At 37.6% G+C, this 18,756-nt stretch overlaps 1 protein-coding gene across 1 annotated transcript in view; it reads right to left on the reverse strand.

Annotated features, from left to right (window-relative positions):
* Positions 1-18,756, reverse strand: part of LOC125403378 (lipase member K) — a 45,693-nt gene that overhangs the window by 12,597 nt on the left and 14,340 nt on the right. Inside the window, exons 3-6 of the mRNA XM_087908679.1 lie at positions 11,460-11,577; positions 9,879-10,077; positions 9,176-9,285; positions 7,979-8,115 (exon numbers count right to left, since the gene is read on the reverse strand). Coding sequence (XP_087764805.1) covers positions 7,979-8,115; positions 9,176-9,285; positions 9,879-10,077; positions 11,460-11,577 — 564 coding nt within the window. The remainder of the gene's footprint in view (positions 1-7,978; positions 8,116-9,175; positions 9,286-9,878; positions 10,078-11,459; positions 11,578-18,756) is intronic.

An 18,756-nucleotide genomic window follows, 5' to 3' on the forward strand; every position in this document is an offset into this window, starting at 1 on the left:
TCGATCCTCTTCTTCATTTTGTCACACTTACTATGCAATCCTCGTAATTACTCAATTACCGAATTGTAATCCTGCGTAACTGTCCCCATCATAATTTCATAATTGTGGCAGCATATATTCATACTGTGAATTTATGTTTAAAAAGAATATTGACACCTATTCAGTGTTCTATGTGTGAAAACATAAATTTCCATGTAAATAAGCAATTTAACTAAAAAGAAAATCTAATCTGAATACTGAATGTTTTTATTTTTTTGTTTACCAATACCTTTTCCATCTATCTATGGGGAAAATGTACATGACAAGAAATGGCCAGTAAATTCACGCAGTCAGCCACAGATATATGTGAAGGAAAAGGCTGCATTATCACACAGGTCCTCGGTCTCTGCTGTGATAGTCAGGTTCACCCAGTACAGGGGGAGATAGCATGGTAATCTTGTATTTTACTTCAACTCCATGGCCAATATTATGCATTTACTTAGGAACAAATAATTTTTCCTTCATCCTGACCTAAAGGAGAGTATAGTATGCTATTGCAGGAAGTCCGGCTCCTGTGTACAGGTGGACACTCTACTCTGCAGGTGTAATTCCAGCTTGATCCTGGAGAGGGCATATTTGTCACATGATAATTGGCACACAGGTTCCTCTAAGAATCTTGGCACTTCTGTGAGAATTGAGCCATTTTTGTATTTTTGACAAAATGGCACCTTTTGTGGCTGTGGGCGAAACAGATACAATGCTTATAATATCATCTCTACAACTAGTGCAGCTTAACAAACCCTACCCACTGTGAGCACATGACTGGCCAAGCACAAACATTGTTTGCATTACTTCTCCAAGGAGTGGTTTACTCAGTGGTTGACATTGAAAACTATGAAACTACATAGCTATGAAACTACATTGGATAAGAGTATCCCCGTGATCCCTGCACCTGGGAGGCAGAGGCGGGAAGATTGCCACAGTCAGATGCCTAATTTGCACACCAAGTTTTAAGCTAGACAGTCCCAAACATAGAACCACTACCATCCAAACAGTAGAGAAACTATTACACATGAGCAAAATCATCACCTCTTAGCTGCACAATGAGAATAATATTGAGGTTCTGGCTCTAGGACTCTTTAGGATTATTTGAGAAAGGTTGTTTGGTTTATCTAAGTTTCAAGCTTTTATATTAAGAAGTGAAGATAACTTTAACCAATGAGCTGAACAGAGAAGGTAAAAAGAAAAAAGGTTCAATGTAACTGCAGATTCAAAATAAAATAGGGAGAAAAAAAATACAAAGAGACAAATGGCCAGAGATAGAATGGGGTATGGAAGAGAGCAACTAAGTAAATGCCAAGTGCTGTACATTTTAAATCTAAAATAAGCTTGATTACTATATTAATGATCAAAAGCATTATTTGTTGAGTTTGTTATTGGCCAAGAATGATGCTTACAGATATTTTCTTATTGAATACCCCAGCATGGTAAATTCCATTCACTGATGTGGGATTCCCCTCTGTATGCTGTATGCCATTGATTAATAAAGAAACTGCTTGAGCCTATGACATGGTAGAACAGAGCTAGGCCAGGAAAACTAAAATGAATGCTGAGAGAAAGAAGATGGAATCGAGGAGATGCCATGGAGCCATCAGAGGAGAAAGACACGAGCAAAAACCTTGTAGGTAGGCCACGAGCCTTGTGGTAACATATAAAATAATAAAAATGGGTTAATTTAATATGTAAGAACTTGCTAGGAATATGACATAGTTATTGGACAAGCAGTGATTTAATTAATACAATTTCTGTGTGGTTATTTTGGGGTTGAGCAGCCGGGAACAAATAAGCGGCCTCCCAACAACAATCCACTTTATAAATGTGAAAAGCACAGTTTTGTATGATTGAATAGCTTACCCACAGCCACAAAGGGTAGAAGACAGATGTAAAACCTGAGTCTAACATGACTCAAGGCCTTATACCTGTCCTTAAGTATATTAAGCTAAATTTAATAGGAACAATGTCACAATCTATTGTGGAATAATCCTTTTGTACACTGTGTAAAGGTATGTCACTGTGATTCATTTAATAAAGAGATGAATGGTCAATAGTTAGGCAGAATTTCCATATAGGACACTGGGTAGAAGAAGAGGCAGAGATACCAGTGTGCAGAGCAAGCAGTAAAGGCAAACTAAGTCATGTAAAAGAACGTAGATTAAAAGATATGAGTTAATTTAAGTTATAAAAATTAGTTAGAAATAAGCCTAAGCTATCGGCTGAGCTTCCATAATTAGTAATAAGTGCATATGTCATATTTTGGAAGCTGGCTGGTGGGACAGAGAAAGACTCACTACAAATGATATCTAATGTGGAGGCATATATTTCCACCTAAGACCTAAGAAAGCTTTAAAAAAGTTTCCAAATAGTAAAAAATGGAGCCAAATGTGGTTTTCTAGTCCCACAGTCTCTCATGCAGGCTGCAGTCTGTTGGCCATTGCTTGCAGGCAGCATGCCATGAACTAAGCTGTGTGGTGGTTTCAGATTTTGCTTATGCAGATAGGAAAAGTTGCAGATAAGCAATAAAGCAGGTTCAGATGGCAAAAAACCCTATACATATCACAGCATGTTTAATAATGTGCGTAGGCTTAAGAAAAAAGAAAAAGAGTATAGACAGTCATAAAAAATAAACAGTTTAAAAATAATAGTAAAGTCCTTAAAGAGAGAAGTAAAGTAATAATAATAGCAAAAAGAATACACCACACAGAGATGGGAAACACACAGGGAGTCTGTGTCCTGAGGGTAATTATGTTGTCTTTGAATTTTTTGATTGCTGATAAGTAAGCAACAGATCTGGGAGACATGGAGTTGTGAAAAGAACAGCTGAAATAAATCAGCATAGAAACTTTGAGAAGTCTTTGATTTTAAGATGGAATTCAAAAAATGTATTGCTCTGGGTAGAGGTTATACTTTTGTTTCCACAGAAAATAAAGATTGTGGATTCATCCAAGGTTAATAGAGACTAATTTGATCAGGGAAGAGCCCATGAAAATCCTGGTTACAGACGTAAAGAAATAAACCTAAAGTAACTGCAAGACAGGTGACATATTTTACCTGCTTGAACATAAAAAGCATCATCTTTGGCTGGCTTCTGTACAATGTACAGTCCACACTTGCATTAATTCAAATATCTATATTACCTTTGAAAGTCTGTGCATGTTCAGAGCAAGGGGACCAGGCACCAATGAAACCGAGTGGCCCAGGTGATCCAGCCTCTTAGAGTACTTTTGTTACAGTTTCCTTAGAGGTTTGCATCCAGAACAGTATCTAGGATATTGGCTGAGATGGTTCATTATCACAGAATATTCTATCCAGAACTTGACCTTTATTTTAATTTTCTTAGGGTCCCTTCTAAATACCAGTACTTAGAGACAACAGGAAACATTCTAGAGAAAATAATACCCACATTCCCAAGAGGTAGTGTTGGTGGCTTTTGGTCATTTGGTGGGTTATGAATGTTTGTTATTGTTTGCGGGGGTGGTTGTTACAAATTGTTAATGGTCATGGTCAGAAAAACTGAACTAAGGAGATTAGATTCAAAAATTTCATTCTGAAGAGAAAAAGGGTAGAGTATGATGAGATAAAGGGTAGATTGTTAAGTCTACTTTTGAACAATCACTAATCTCAAACATTTTACATTGTATGTATATTATAAATTGATACATATATAAGGGTATTTTTGTTAGGACATACTGTATATACATTTGTAATCTTACTTAAGGTATTGTACCTTTGCAGCTCATTTAACAAAGTAATTTAAATTTCTAGACCTTGAAAATTATTATTGCAAACTATTTAGGATAATAAAGAGATGCAGGTTAATAGTTAGTTACCTATAACAGTCAAATGTGTGATCACATTAGATATGTTTTCAAGGTCAAAACAGAGATATGTTTTAGATAAAGAGATGGTATTCAAACACTTAAAATATCTACAGAACATTTAAAATGTTCTGTTAACATGGGAATTTTCATGACCATGAGTCTTGTCTGCCCCTCTCAACACGAATTTACTTCAGAGAACATGATGGGCACCGAAGAAACTCCATATGATGAAGTACAGTAAATAAAAACTCAGAGACAAATATTGGGGTTCAGCCTGAAGAGCAGAAAAGCAAAGCAGCCAGTCACTGGCTCTTACCTTGATCTCAGTCTGAAAATGGTGATCCTGTTTCCAAGAAACATCAGAATGAGACTGAGACTAAGAGCTGTCTCCTCCCATTTTATAATCCTTTCTAGTTCTGAGATTAAGGGTGTGCACCACTACTGCTTGGTTTCTATGGCAAGCTAGTGTGGCTACTGAGATTAAAGATATGTGTCATTGTGGATTAAAGGGATATGTCATTGCTGCCTGCTCTGTAAGACTAGCCAGTGTGGCAGTTTTATTTTTCTGACTTTTAGCAAGCTTTATTTATTAAAATACAAATGAAATGGCATTACAATATGGAGTTTTCTTTAAATGTGACAAAATTAGACATTTGGGCATGAAACTACTCTTGTCTTGACTGCTAACAGTATGAACTGGACAACCAGGACACAAAGGAATAAGAGTGTTGAACTTTGCCAAGAAAAGGCAAGGTAGTTCTTCCAAAATTCCTGTTTCACAGAAAAGTCTTTCAGATATTCTAGTCCTGTAGTATGAAGATGGATGCCCCAATTTTGCAGAGGAACTTTGAAGTGACTGTCCAGACATCCAGATGTCTTTGTCATTTGTATAGTTTTGGAAGTTGTTTGCTGTGCACTTCCTGTTTAGTCAAATAATATTGTTTTCTTTGGGGTCTTTGATGGAACTGAATGCAGATTAAAAGATAAGGGTTAATTTAATTTATAAGAATTAGTTAGAAATAGCTAAACTATAGGTCAAGCTTTCATAATTAATAGTAGGTCTGCAGGTCGTGATTTGAGAGCTGACTGGTGAGACAGAGAAAGATTCACTACAAGATTCCAAGAACAAATACCAACAATGAATAGTCACTAGATGGAACATTTGCCAGAATATATGATATGATAGGTACAACTAAAACCCTCTATGAATTTTTGAAAATTGAAAATCTTGGACTGGAGAGATGGCACAGTGGTCATGAGCACATACTGCTTTTGCAGAGGACCTGAGTTTAATTCTCAGCACCCATGTCAGAAATTCAAAGATCAGTTGTCACTAACTGTAAGCAACTAGATGCCAACACTGATACTCTAGAAGAAATGAGTAAGTTCATTGATGTATATGCTTAGCCAATACTGAAAAATAAATAGAAACATGAACAGGTCAATAATAGCTAGCAATAAGAAATTGAAAAGGAATAGTCAATAATGACTAACAATAAGGAATTGATAAAGAATAGTCTTGTATCAAAGAAGACCTCATGACCAGTGGCTTCACTGGTGAATTCTACCAAGCGTTTATATAAGGGTTAATATTAAAATTTCCAAAATTATTCAAAAGGAAAAGGAAGGAAATCTTCCAAATTCATTCTATGGAACCATTATCTTGATATCCAAACCAGAAAAGGAAATAACAAACCAGAAAATTATAGTTAAATATTCCCGATGGACAGATGGAAGTATCCTTAATACAGAATGTAGTAAACCAAAGACAACACATTGAAAAGATAATTTATCACAATCCAATTAAATTCATCAAAAAGATGCAAGGGTGGTACAAAATATACAAATAAAGCCCATGATAGAATATATCAACAGAATGAAAGACAAAAACAATAACAATAAAAATAAGCAAATAAATTAGTGGGCTGGTGATACGTCTCAGCAGGCGAGAGCACTTGCTGTTCAAGCCTGGTGACCTAAATTTTACTCCTGGAACACATGTATTAGAAGGAGAGAACCAATTCCACAAAGTTTTCAACAAACCCAACCCATATACAGTTAATTACATACATGTACCTTTATAAATAAATTACAGAAACATGTTATCACTTCAATAGATGCAGTAAAGTTTTCATAAGCTTGAACATTCTATCATTATAAAAACTGTGAACAAATTAGTATGAGAGGGATGTATCTCGAACATAGTCAAATATATGCATAATCATCCACAGCTAGCATCTAGGATCTGAAACAAGACCAAGTGTCATACTCATCGCAATATACAATCCAGGAGTGAAAGTCCTCACTGAAGCAATAAGGTAGAACAAAGAAACAAAGGGCATTGCTCACCAACTTATCTGTCTTTATGTATTGAGGAATTCCTCTGATACATATATCAACTCAAACTCAAACTTATTACATAGGCAAGGTTGACCTTTAACCCCCTGCCTCAGACTCTTGACTATGCCTGCAATTTTGAAAGAAGAAATTCAGCTGGTCACCATTTGCATATGATAGTTCACACATACAGAAAACTCCAAAGACTACCCCAAAACTACTAGAACTAATAAATGAATTTGACGAGGTTGTAGGATATAAAATTAGTATGTGGACATTAGTAGCATTTACATATACCAATAGAAAATTATCCAAAAATGAAATAAAGCACTCCCATTTAGGGTAACTATAAAAATAAAATATTTTAGAATGAATTATCCAACAGCAAATACTTTCTACAATGAGAGTACTAAAATGGATGAAAGCAATCAAAGAGAACATAAAAACTAGACATGCCATGTGCATATATTAAAAAAGACACCATCAAAAATAGTTGAAATTAAATTATTATCAAAATACCCATCCTATCTCCAGAGAATAAAAAGCACATCCTAAAATTTATATGGAAACCTGAACAGTTGGAACAATATGGAGCAAAAAGAACAAAGTTGGAGACACACTACCTGATTTAGTGACATAATACAATGCTGCATTGATAGAAGTGTCATGGCACTGACATAAAACCAAGTACATACAGGCTAATAGAACAAAATGGAGAGACTAGAAAGAAGGCCACATGTGACAGTCAAGTGGGTTAGGGACACACACTGGGAAAGCTGCAGCCTCCTCAATAAGTCATGCTGCAAAGATTGGATGTGTACATGCCGAAAACTGAAGGTAGCCCTCTTCTGGTGCAGAAAAGTAAACTAAAAAACAGACAAAGTTATCAAAACCTGAAACTCTCAGATGAAAGTGTAGGAAAAGAGTTTTGAGACGTTGGAATTATCTAGGAATTTTTAATATATAGGACTCCTGCATCATGGGAAACAAAGGCGAAAGTAATACTCATAAAACTAGCAAGCTTCAGAACTGCAAAGGCAGCAATGAACGGCCACATGGAAAGAAAGGGAATATTTGTAAATTATACAGTTCATGGAGGTGGTGCTAAAAATGTGTAATGGACTCAGCAGCATAAACATATGATTAGAAATGAGGGATAGATTTAAAAAGATGTTTCTAAAAAAATTTGTACGCAATCCTCAAGTGTGTGGAAAAGAAATGCTTGACCACCACCAGGGAAACATAAAGCCTCAGAGAGGCACTCCAGGTAGAGGACCTTTTATGAACAGTAATGCAGGTAAGGCACTGAAGATGTGGGGAAAGGAATTCTACAGATAGCAGGTGTTGAAAATGTGGGGAAGGGAACTCTACAAATAACAGATGTTGAAGATGTGGGGAAGGAAACTCTACAGATAGCAGGTGTTGAAGATGTGGGGAAGGGAAGTCTACAGATAGCAGGTGTTGAAGATGTGGAGAAAGGGAAGTGAAGGTGGAACAGGAATAGGATTCTTCAGAAATATCCTGTAGGGTCTCACTTTAGCTGTGCTTGGGAGGTGACACTGAGGGACAGATGTTCTATAGTGAGAGATGATGACACCAGAGCAGAAGGCGTCAGGACCAGTTCCCGCTTATAAGATACTGCACCATCACCAAACCTGTATGGACCCTTTGATCACCATTTACATAATTAAATGTTTTAACAATGCCATGTGTCTTCTCTTGATATCTTTGGAAACAGAGAGACTTCCAGTCCCTTCCGCTTTAAACCCAAGAAACTCACATACCTTGACAGCTTGCCTGGAAAGGGCAGTTAATTTTTTCATGGGACTTCTGGTGTATTTTACTGTGGCCACTGGAGCGAGTGCAAAAAATACCTTAATTTTTTTAGCCAGTTCAGGATTTGTCGAGAACGCAATGAACGCTGCAAGGATAGAAGACATCAGCTCACACAAGCTTCCAATTCTCTCTGACACAAATCACTCTAAAAGTAGTTCTGTTGGACACAATGCAAAGCAAAATTGAGAGTATTATTTATGGGGAAGAATTTCAAATTTCCCAAGGATAGGGTGGGCTCTTTCTTGCGGCGTGCCAGTGGGCTTGTATAGAGAGTGTTGAAGAGGAGACCCCGTCACATTCTGCAGAGCATGCGTCTTAAACTCCAGAGACCAGGTTAACTCGACCTTGGTGCAATATACGCCTAGTTATCATCTTGGCTTCTAACTTCTTAACTGTGAAAGTTACCTTCTTTGTATTAAACCCAGTTTCTTCAAGATATAAATGAGGACAACAGAATCTTCAGAGAATGACCATTACATGTATATATGAGATTCCATAGACATGTGCATATATGTATAGTTTCGTATACATTAAAATACTACATAGAATATATATATCTAATTTATATATAATCTAAGTATATATATATAAATCTTAAAGTGATGCTTGGTATTTTTAATCTTTTGAAAAATTCTGAATTTAATAACCTAAGAAACCTAGATATTGTGGTCTCAAATGTGCATTTTTCAACATGGGAGAAGCGTGAGAGACCCAGGGTGCCTGTGGATCTATTATTATCCTCTCTAGCTTAGCCTATTGCCTCCCTAGCAAACAAAGCCACACTGATCGTAGCATAAAAACAACTTCACGATTCTGTGCTTTTGTTTTACTGTCTTTCTCTAGACTGTGAGAGACTCAAGTGGAACATGGGCACCATGTTTGTCTTCGTTTCCTCAGAATATAACCTGGGGTCTTGTTGTTGTGGAGAACATGTATTAAGTTCTGTCAACCTCCATATTTTGCGTCTTGCATGCTTTCTCTTCAGAAACTACCTAACTACCAAGAGGAAATAGCTTCTCAAAGTCCCAGAACGAGAGATTACAGAGGAAAACAAACACAGAATAAATGAACAGCCTGACCTTTTTTCTACAAACACAAAAGAAAAATCCCTCAATATTGTCTGATTGCATTTGCCCCAAACACACCTATGGTGGTACCCTGGGAATGGCCCACATAGAAGAGTTGCTTCTGTCCACTTTTCTCCAGGATTAGATTTATTGTGGCTGGAAGATCATATTTAGCCATCTCATCCAAACTGCCAAAGAAAGGGAATTTGCAAAGATAAGTGGTTATTCGACCTGCAGTATTTGCAAGCATTCCTTGTAGACTTGGGTACACTTTGGCTGGGCACGAGAGGAGAGTGAGGGCAGTGTGTCTGGACAACTTGTCAGGTAGCTGTCTTCACATCACTGCAGAGGCCCCATTTTCAGGACGCTGGAGTAGGAAATGTCTCCTGACTTCCAGAAAGAGGTCATGGGACCAGTGGCCTTAGGGATCTCTGTGCCATTGTTCTTAGCTCTCGAGGAAGGGTAAGCCTTGTCCCTATGACTAACAGTCAGGCTTCAGAAACAACACTTTGCTTCCCAGACACATTTTCACAAGGACAGACAACCCCGCTCCCTGTCCACCCCAAGTCAGCTATATCAGGAAGAAAACAGGACTTTAGAAGCAAGCATAGATATAGTATCTAGAGCGTTTCTTTTGAGTTGGAAGAAAGCCTGAATGGGGAGGAAATTCTAATTTCCTTATTGTAGATGCCATTGGGTGCCTTTGGACAGAGAAGGGGAAACCGAGAATTTATGCTTTTTAAGTGAGCAAACACTTTATTCACAAACAGGCTTCTCTTACCTGAAAGCCCAATATTGAGGTGACTTGGGAGACAATCTCAGGTGTTTTCTGGACCAGGTGTTTCCTCGGCTGTTCCCCAGCCACACGTCATAACCACTATCGGCCAGAAGGAAAGCCAAGCTGTTGTTGGGCAAGTTGCAAATCCAGTTACTGGCAGAGGCAACCAAGCCATGCTGCAGATACACAACTGCCTTCGGAGCTGAAAAACAGACAGAACAAGTTCCTTCTCTAACTCCCTCAGGCCGCTGGCAAACCCTGCTTTCTGACTTCTTCACATATATACAAGATTAAGAGATGAAATTTTGTGTCAGGAAAGCCTAGGGTCCAGTCTTTTAGTGACTCTGGGACATGTCTTACTTTCCTTATTTATAAGGGGAAGACTATGTATAGCGCATTATGTCACCTAGGTATTTGTTAGAGTCACATTTTTCTGGTTCAAAATCTATGTTGCTATGTATGCATGTGCTTCCTTTTATGTATATATTAGGAAATAATAGCACATGCTCTCTCATGGGGGAGGTTTAAGCATTCAGTTAAAAATGAAATGTAAAAGACTTTGCAGCAAAATAAATATTAGCTCTACTGTTATTTTCATGCATATTATTTTATTCCTTAAGAAGCGGGGATCTGGAGAGATGGCTCAGAGATTTAGAGCACAGGTTGCTCTTTCAGAGGACCAGGGTTGGATTCCCAGCATCTACACAGCAGATTACAAGCATGTGAAACACTAAGACCAGGGCACCTGACACCTTCTTCTGGCCTCCACAAGCACCAGGCACACATGTGGTGCATGGACACAAATGCAGGCAAAATATTTGTGTATAAAAAATAAAATAAATCGAATCAAAATGTACATCTTATTAAAACTTTTAGGCTTTCCTGAAATAATTCAAATGATGAAGTTGCCAGGTGTTTCACAAGCGAATGACAAATAACAACTTTCTTATTACTGAAAAGCAGTAAAGTGTTTCTGCCAAATGGGTCATTCCTGCTTCCTGCAAAGAGCAGAGAGCTGGAAAGGTCCTTCAATGACGTGAGAGGACAGCACTAGAAGGATTTAACTTGCTTGAAAGAATGAAATCACACCGGTTTGCTGGGGAATGAGATTATACACTAGTTAGCCTCAATTACCATGCATTATAATGGAAGAGATTATGTCTCACCCTGGATTTGAGTTTCAATAAAGCTAGGAAAGGTTTTCAGGTTGCACGGATTTGGAAGGCAATTGGATAGATGTTGGCAACTTATTGCATTTGGGATGTCAGTGAGATGTCTGTGGCAAGGATCACTCCTGGGTTTCTAAACTATAGAGCTAGTGTTGGGAAGAGGACACGTTTCCTCTTATGTGTTTAGATAATTGGAGAGACAAGATATGGAGCAAGGGAAAGACCAAATAAACAGCATATATTAAAAATGGCAACATGTTTTTTAAAAGTTGTATAAATTAGAGGTGGGGATGCCTTTCCTTTCTCTGATAGAAAAGAATACAACCTATGTAGAGAGAAAGGTATCCTGCTGCTGCCAGGACACCTAGGTGTTTCTATTTCAGGCATTTTGATCTCAAAGCAAAGTAAATCATACCTGTTTTCCTTGAACATCCTTTGCCATGAGGAATCCGGTAAGTCCCGAGGATATAACCATCCTCTGTTACAACATCGTACTTTTCGTAAGGATAGCCCCAGTAAGAAATAATCTGACTCTGAAACAGATCAGGGGAGGAAAATACATACCTATAATTCAGTTTGCTTTTTGTGTATACATTGCAATACAGTCCTTTAATTATCAATCCACTGTTCACCAATCTATGTGTTAGGCAGCAGCATATAGCAGGAAAAATTATAATGGCTTAGGAGATATTTCAGGAAGGGACTGAATGCAAAGGGGTAGCACAAGGGTGGAATGACTCGACATTTACATCCTCAGGATGGTGTCTAAGAATTTAGTGTTACTAACCCCAGTAGTTCATTCTTAAGAAGTTTTGGCAACAAGAAATATAAATAGCTGGCTTATGAGGGAAACCACAGGAGATTGGGAAGTATCTTGCGTCTAATGATAAGTGACCTTCTACCAATTTGGCTCCAAAGGGATATGAATAGAAGTGGTTATAAGATCCAGGAAGGGAAAGGAAAGGACCACATTAAGGGAGGTGGCTGACTAAGCTAACTCCGCAAGATAGATCAAGGGCAGTTGAAAACAGGAACCAAAACAAAAGACCCCAACAGTTGATGTCACCCTTCTCTTTCTTTCTACTCCCCTGCTCAAGATTTCCATTGACTAATTGCATTTAACAAAAAATTAAGTTTGGGGGACTTTTAGACCTAGTCTTTAAAGACCAACCTTTTGGGTAGAATGAAGTCTAAAGGAACACAACATTAGTTAGAAGGGCCAGCAGAAACTACCCTATCCACAGACATATAAGGAGGCAGAAACAAGTGTTACAGGATAGATTCTTGCTCTACTTCATCAAGCCCTTTAAGAAGTCTTTGCAACAGAACTGTTTATATTTTAGAATTGAGAAAACTAAAGATCAGGAAAATTAAGTGATTTATTCAAGATAACATGCTAGAAAGAGAAAATGTTTGTTTAGTAAGACACTAAGTTTAGCTGCAAAGTCTATGTCTTTATCAAAAGATTATACGTTTGCTTTTGTGAGGCACATAGTACATCCTTATTTTGTGCTATTTCTTTGGATTTAAAGGTACACAAACCAACCTTGGCTTATTGAACCCTAAAATACACCAATGTAGCTCACAAAACCATGAAATTGGTGTACAGAAAGCCCAAGGAAAAATTCCAGGGTATGTGACAGGGAATCACCAAAACAAATCTTGAACCTCCTATTCAGAAATCCACCACTTAAAACAAAACAAAACATACAAAGCAAAACAAAACAAAATAAAACAGAAACACTAGGATTGTTACTCCAATGTTTGTCAGAGCTTTCAGTTCTAGGATTAGCTAGTTTTGATAAACACCAAAACAGAAAGTCCATATTTAGTCATTAAAAAAACTCTTGATAAGCAAATTATACCTGAAACAATGAGTAATTAGTAATTTTATAGCTTAGTGTTGTTTTGGTTTTACTTTCTCAATGAATGACTTACAATGTTCATATAGGCTTCGGGATTTGTGATGCTCCCTTGCTTATAGCTGTGTATGGATGCAGGAAGAAGCACACACCATGCTGCTGCTAAAAGCCACCACATTTTGGAATCTGCCTGGGAAAGGAAATATTAATGCCTTCGTCATCAAGAGGAATCTTGCAAAAGGAAAGCTGGTATGATTCTTTTACAGCACTGATGAGGAGGCTAGCAGAAGCAAACTTCTAGGTTATGATTTAACAAGCAATACACTGTGTTATTAAGGATTTATTTCATGTACATCCTTAAATGGTGACCTGAGGTTTAAAAAGGAGAAAGTAGGAATAAAAGGATGGAAGCAAGGAAAAAGCTATAAAGAAACCAATGAAAGCTTCAGTATGTAACTAAATAAAAGAAATGACGGATAATTACATGAAAAAATGTATTGACTAATGTGTTGCTCACAGATCATTGCTTATTTCTGGGAATTGTATAAATTGTTTTTATTTTTATCTTCTTTCATGTAGTCTTATGACGTGTATCTGTACCACTGAGTAATAATTCTGGCCCCATAAGGTATATTTTTTCTCAATTTTCCTTAATGTAGAAGTAAGCCTGGAGAAAATCAATATGGAGATAAGTTTGTCAATACTCTTTACATATTTAGAAACACTTTAATCTTTAACTCTGTAATTTTATTTACAAAAATAGAACTAAAAAAGATGAGGCATGCATTAAATATTCTTTATGGTGTATCTAATATAGAATAATTTTACAAAATACAAGATTAATAAAATCAATTATTCATCAAGAAGAACCAAATTATTCAGCCAAAAATAAAAACTTTAAAAGTCAATTTAGAATGAGTTGAAGACCTTACTATAAGTTCTGAAACTTTAAAACTTCTAGAAGAAAACGCTTTAAGATAAAGGACTTGACAAAAAATTTCCAAAAGGAAAAAGTTTCAATTGCTAGCAAGTATGAAGAAATGAGATTGCATGAAACTAAAATCCTTCTAAACAGCCAAGAAAATAGAGGAGAGGGACCGCTTATAGAATGGGAGGTAATCTCTGCAATCTTAACACTCAACAAGGAATTAGCATTCTGAATACATAAAGAACACAAAAACTAAACAGCAATCTCTCCCAAATAGTTCAAAAAACGAACAAGTGAGCCAATCAGACAGTTCTCCAAAAGAAGCCTTTAAACATGAAAAAGATACTCAATATCCTTAGCCACGAAGGAAACAAAAATCAGAACTACACACAGATTGCATAGCACCTGAGTCCGGACGGCTATCACGGAGAAAACAAGCGACAGCAGAGGTGGCGAAAATGCGGGAGGAAAGGGAACACAGTGGGACAGTCTTTAGTGTAGTCACTAATTCTGTGGAGATTCCTTAAACCACTAACCCAAGAACCACTCTAGGGGGCCAGTGAGGTGGCTTAGTCCCAAATTTGACAACCTCAGTTCCAACCTTAGGGTCCCTCACAGGAGTGTAGATGAGGGTCTACACTCCTACAGGAGTGTAGGAGGTCGCCTACAGAAACAAGGGGTATTTATTATCAACTACACCACCAAAGATGACTCTCTCCCTGTCAATCAATAACCTCTTGTACTAATGGATGTGTGGAGCCTCCTGATGTGTCTTTACTGCTGACCTTCTTGTGACCCTCTCCTTCATCCCCTTACATCACCTCTCACAAGTTCCTTGTCCATGCCTCTTGAACCCCTCATGACTATCAGTGTTGTTCTCAAGCAGAGCTCCTGAGCTTTCCTTAACCCCATGTGTCCCTCTTTCTAAGACCTTCATTAATCCCATGAACTGGCACCTGAACTTCGTCTTTCTTTTCCTTTCACAAGGGAATGTTAGGGCCCCAGGTTTATGAGAATCTCTTGTGGTAACCAAAGTTGCTCTAAATTAAAGAGAATAATGCCCATGCCATGCTAGATAACAGTGTTCCCTAAAGTGTGCACACATATATGTGTATATATATCATATATAACTTGATTAGATTGTCACATGCATATACCATAAACCTGATTTACTTAATAATCATACCTTACATTGGTAAAGCTAGAGTAAGTCCCACAATCAAGGTACTATCTAATTGTTTAATCTATTTTTCTACAATTTTGTTTGTCCTTAACATTTTGTGATTTGAATAGTACCACTTAATTATAATATAGAAAATTTTATAAATAATACAGAAGGAAAAAAAAGCTAGTTTAGTATTTTTTATAGATTCATTATCTTTAAAAATGTCTGTGTAGTGAAGAAAATGATAAAAACTATGGATTCCTAAATCAGAGCTCCATATTTTATAGGTTGCTTAAGACAGAGACTCTGGATACTATGTGGACAACGACTTACAGTGCTATTTGATTTTTACTGGAAGAAAAATCAGGAATGTGACCTCTTGCAAAACTCCCCCACTGCCCAAAGATACCCTTTCTCTAATAAAGGCTGTTTATTTTCTCCTTTGTCTGCTACAGCCAGGGGATGGAGAAACTTCCAAAAGAATCACGGCTTCCTGAATTTTTGGTTCCACACTATTAAATGTTTTACATAAATGTCTGTGCATTCTGTAGACAGCTGTCATACAAATACACTTAGTACTGACAGATATACAGATGGCAAAATTGAGTACCTTTACTTCTTTCAAACAATCAGAAGCGACAAAGACTCCTGTGTTTTCCTGCCCCATGATAAGAACTGCTGGGCTTACAAGCCAGACATTTAAACAGAACTTACGAGGAAACTAAATAACATTATTGAGTAATTCATAGCCCCATTCTCCATAAGGGAACTCTCAGAGTGTTCAGAAATAGAGGTGAGACCGTGGCAGAAAGCATGCTGCGTCTGAAGCTGCAGGAAGCTGCAGAATGTCTTAGTTTAGAAAGCACACATCTACATATGGCTCTCTGATCAGTCTGCTTTCTCAGTGGCAAAGGAAGCTAATGATGAATTCTACATGAAAGGTTTCAGGTTGAAGTTCCATCTCCTTTTCTCAGTAGTTGTGGCAGCTGACAAAGTTTAGGTCCCAAGACTCTCACTCTCAGCTTCAGAGAGAAAGAATGGCCATTAGACTTGGCTCTGTGCTCGCAGTCATTCCCTGAGCTCACTTCAGGTACGTACCTAAGGTAGGATGTGGTTTTGGTTTTTTTTTTTTTTTTTTTTTTTTTTTTTTGTTACTGTCAGCTATGCACAAGACTCTTCCTAGTCTGTCACTTTAGGATCATAACTAACACCTACAAGCAGATTTAGCTTAAGATAAAACATCCTGATGCAATACAGGGATGACAACAGTATCTACAAAACATTGAACAATGCTTGGCTTTCAACAAGTTGTCACTATTATCCTATAAGTCGGTGACTCGTTCAGATGTGTGTATCTTGGCACTTCACCTACTTCACGGAATTCTTAAGCAAGTATCACTGTTCATCCAGTCTGGTTTCCTTTTCTGCTGCGAGGGCAACAAACAACAGGATCCAAAGCAACTTAGGGGAACTGAAAAGACTTGTTTGGCTTACACTTCCAGGTCACATTCCATCATTGAGGGGATTCAAGGCAGAAACTCCAGCAGGAGTTTGAATATGAAACTAAAGAAGAATGTTTCCTACTGGTTCATTCAGTCTCATGCTTAGTTAGTTTACTTATGCAGCCCAGGACTACCTGTTCAGGGAATAGTGGCATCCACAGTGAGCTGAGTTCTCTAACGTCAATTAGCAATAAAGGCAATCAATCCCCTACACACATCCTGTCTTACTTAGTTTTTTGTGAATTTGGCATAAACTAAAATCATCAGGGAGGAGGAATCTCAACGGATAAAATATGTCTTCATCAAATTTCCTGTATTTCCTGTAGGCAATTCCATAAGGTGTTTTTTCGATTAATGACTTACAGGGGAAGGCCCACATCACTGGGGATGGTGCTACGCTTGGTCAAGTGGTTCTGGAAGGTATAAAAATGTAGGCTATACCCTCAAGCATAGGCAAGTCACTGGGAGTGAGCTTTGAGGTTTCAGAAAGTCAGTGCAGTTTCCTCACCTTCCCCTCTCTATCTCCTTTTCTTGTGGTTGTGTCTCAAGATGCACACTCTTTACTGTTCCAGCCCCGTGTCTACCCGCTTGTTGCCATGGTCATAAAACAATATGGGCTAAAGAAGCTGTGGAAAACAAACCAGTAAGCTGTATTCCTCCATGCCTCTATTAAGCTTGGGTCTCCAAGTGCCTTGCCTTGAGATTCTATTCTGACTTCTCTCAATGATGGAGAATTACAACTTGGGAGTCATAAGATAAAATAACCTCTTTCCTCCCCAAGATGGTTTTGTTTATGATCTTTATCGCAGCAACAGAGAACATGAACACAGGCCAATCTGATCTGGAAAATCCCCCCATTGAGACTTCCTTCATGTGACTCTACACTGTGACAAGGTGGCAGCTAACGTCACCAGGACAGACACTTTACCTGTGGTATAATTTTATCTTTTGTGCCTCTAGAATTCCTCATACTAAGTATTGCATAACTCTTTCAACTGAGTTGTGAAAAGGAACTAAATTGCATATTTTGTCCCATCCCCACTTTTCAACAGGATAAAGAGAATTAAGAATTTCTATAGTCTTATTACTCCTAACAACAATTTTCATTTCGACTATACAATCTTGCCTATTTAAGCTATAATTTTATACATAGATTTAGCTAAATGATGATAATTATTATTTTCTCAGAGTTAATAAATGTTAATGCAGCATTTGAAGAAGATTACTCACCTTTGACCGAGTCTTGCCTATAAAATTATTCTCAAGATATTAACTGATGCTAGATTGAGTACAGTGCAACACATTAGATGATGAAAACAGAGGAAGTTGTCATAACAGGCTTGAGCGTAAATTTATCAATGACAAAACCAAAGTAGATAAGGTACAGAAATATGAAAACATGCTTTGTATCCTGGTCATTAAGACAAAGCTATTGAGAATGTGCATGAGCAAATTTAAGGCAGATATATGTATGACATCTTCATAGCCTAAGAAAGTTGAAAAAATTGTGAACATAGCATGTATGCAAATGGAAACCAAACGATTAGATTTTCCTAATCATTGATGACTTACATCCCCCCTCTCCCTTTCCCTTGCCTGTCTACCTGTCCTTCCTTCCTTTTATTCTTTCTCAGTCTTTCTCACTTTTTTTTTAAAACAAAGTCTCACTGCACATCAACAGCTAACTTGAAACTCCCCATCTAGAGCATCCTGACCTCAAACTTCAGAAGATTTTACTGCCCCTGCCTGTTAAGGGTTTGGATTGAAGGTGTGTGCCGTTATTTCTGATTAATATTTCATGATTGTTGAGTTAAGAAATATAGAGATGAGAAATCATTCCACATTGACATCTCTCACCTCTATGATGAGAGAGTAATTGAAGAGGGAGAAGCAAAGAAAGAAGAGAGAAAGGAAAGATTGAAGAAAGGAAGGAAGGAAAGAAAAAAGAAAGGAAGAAAGAAATGAAGAAAGGGAAGAAGGAATGAATGAAGGAAGAAGAAAATAGGAAGGAATGAGGAAGGAAGAAAGAAGGAAAGAATTAAGGAGGAAGACAGTAAGAAAGGGAGGAAGAGAGGGAGGAAGGAAGGAAGGAAGGATGAAAGGAGGTACTAGGAAGGAAGGATTGGTTGCTGTGTTAAAGCAACAGAAGTCTAGACTGCCTGAATGCTTCTTTCTTTTCAGTCATTGGCTTAGTTACCTATATTTTAGTGATTTCCAAATTTAACTCTTGGTAAATAATGTTCCCATTAGACACA

Source organism: Myodes glareolus, chromosome 7 (genome assembly GCF_982192425.1).
Source record: "Myodes glareolus chromosome 7, mMyoGla1.1, whole genome shotgun sequence".
NCBI lineage: Eukaryota > Metazoa > Chordata > Mammalia > Rodentia > Cricetidae > Myodes > Myodes glareolus.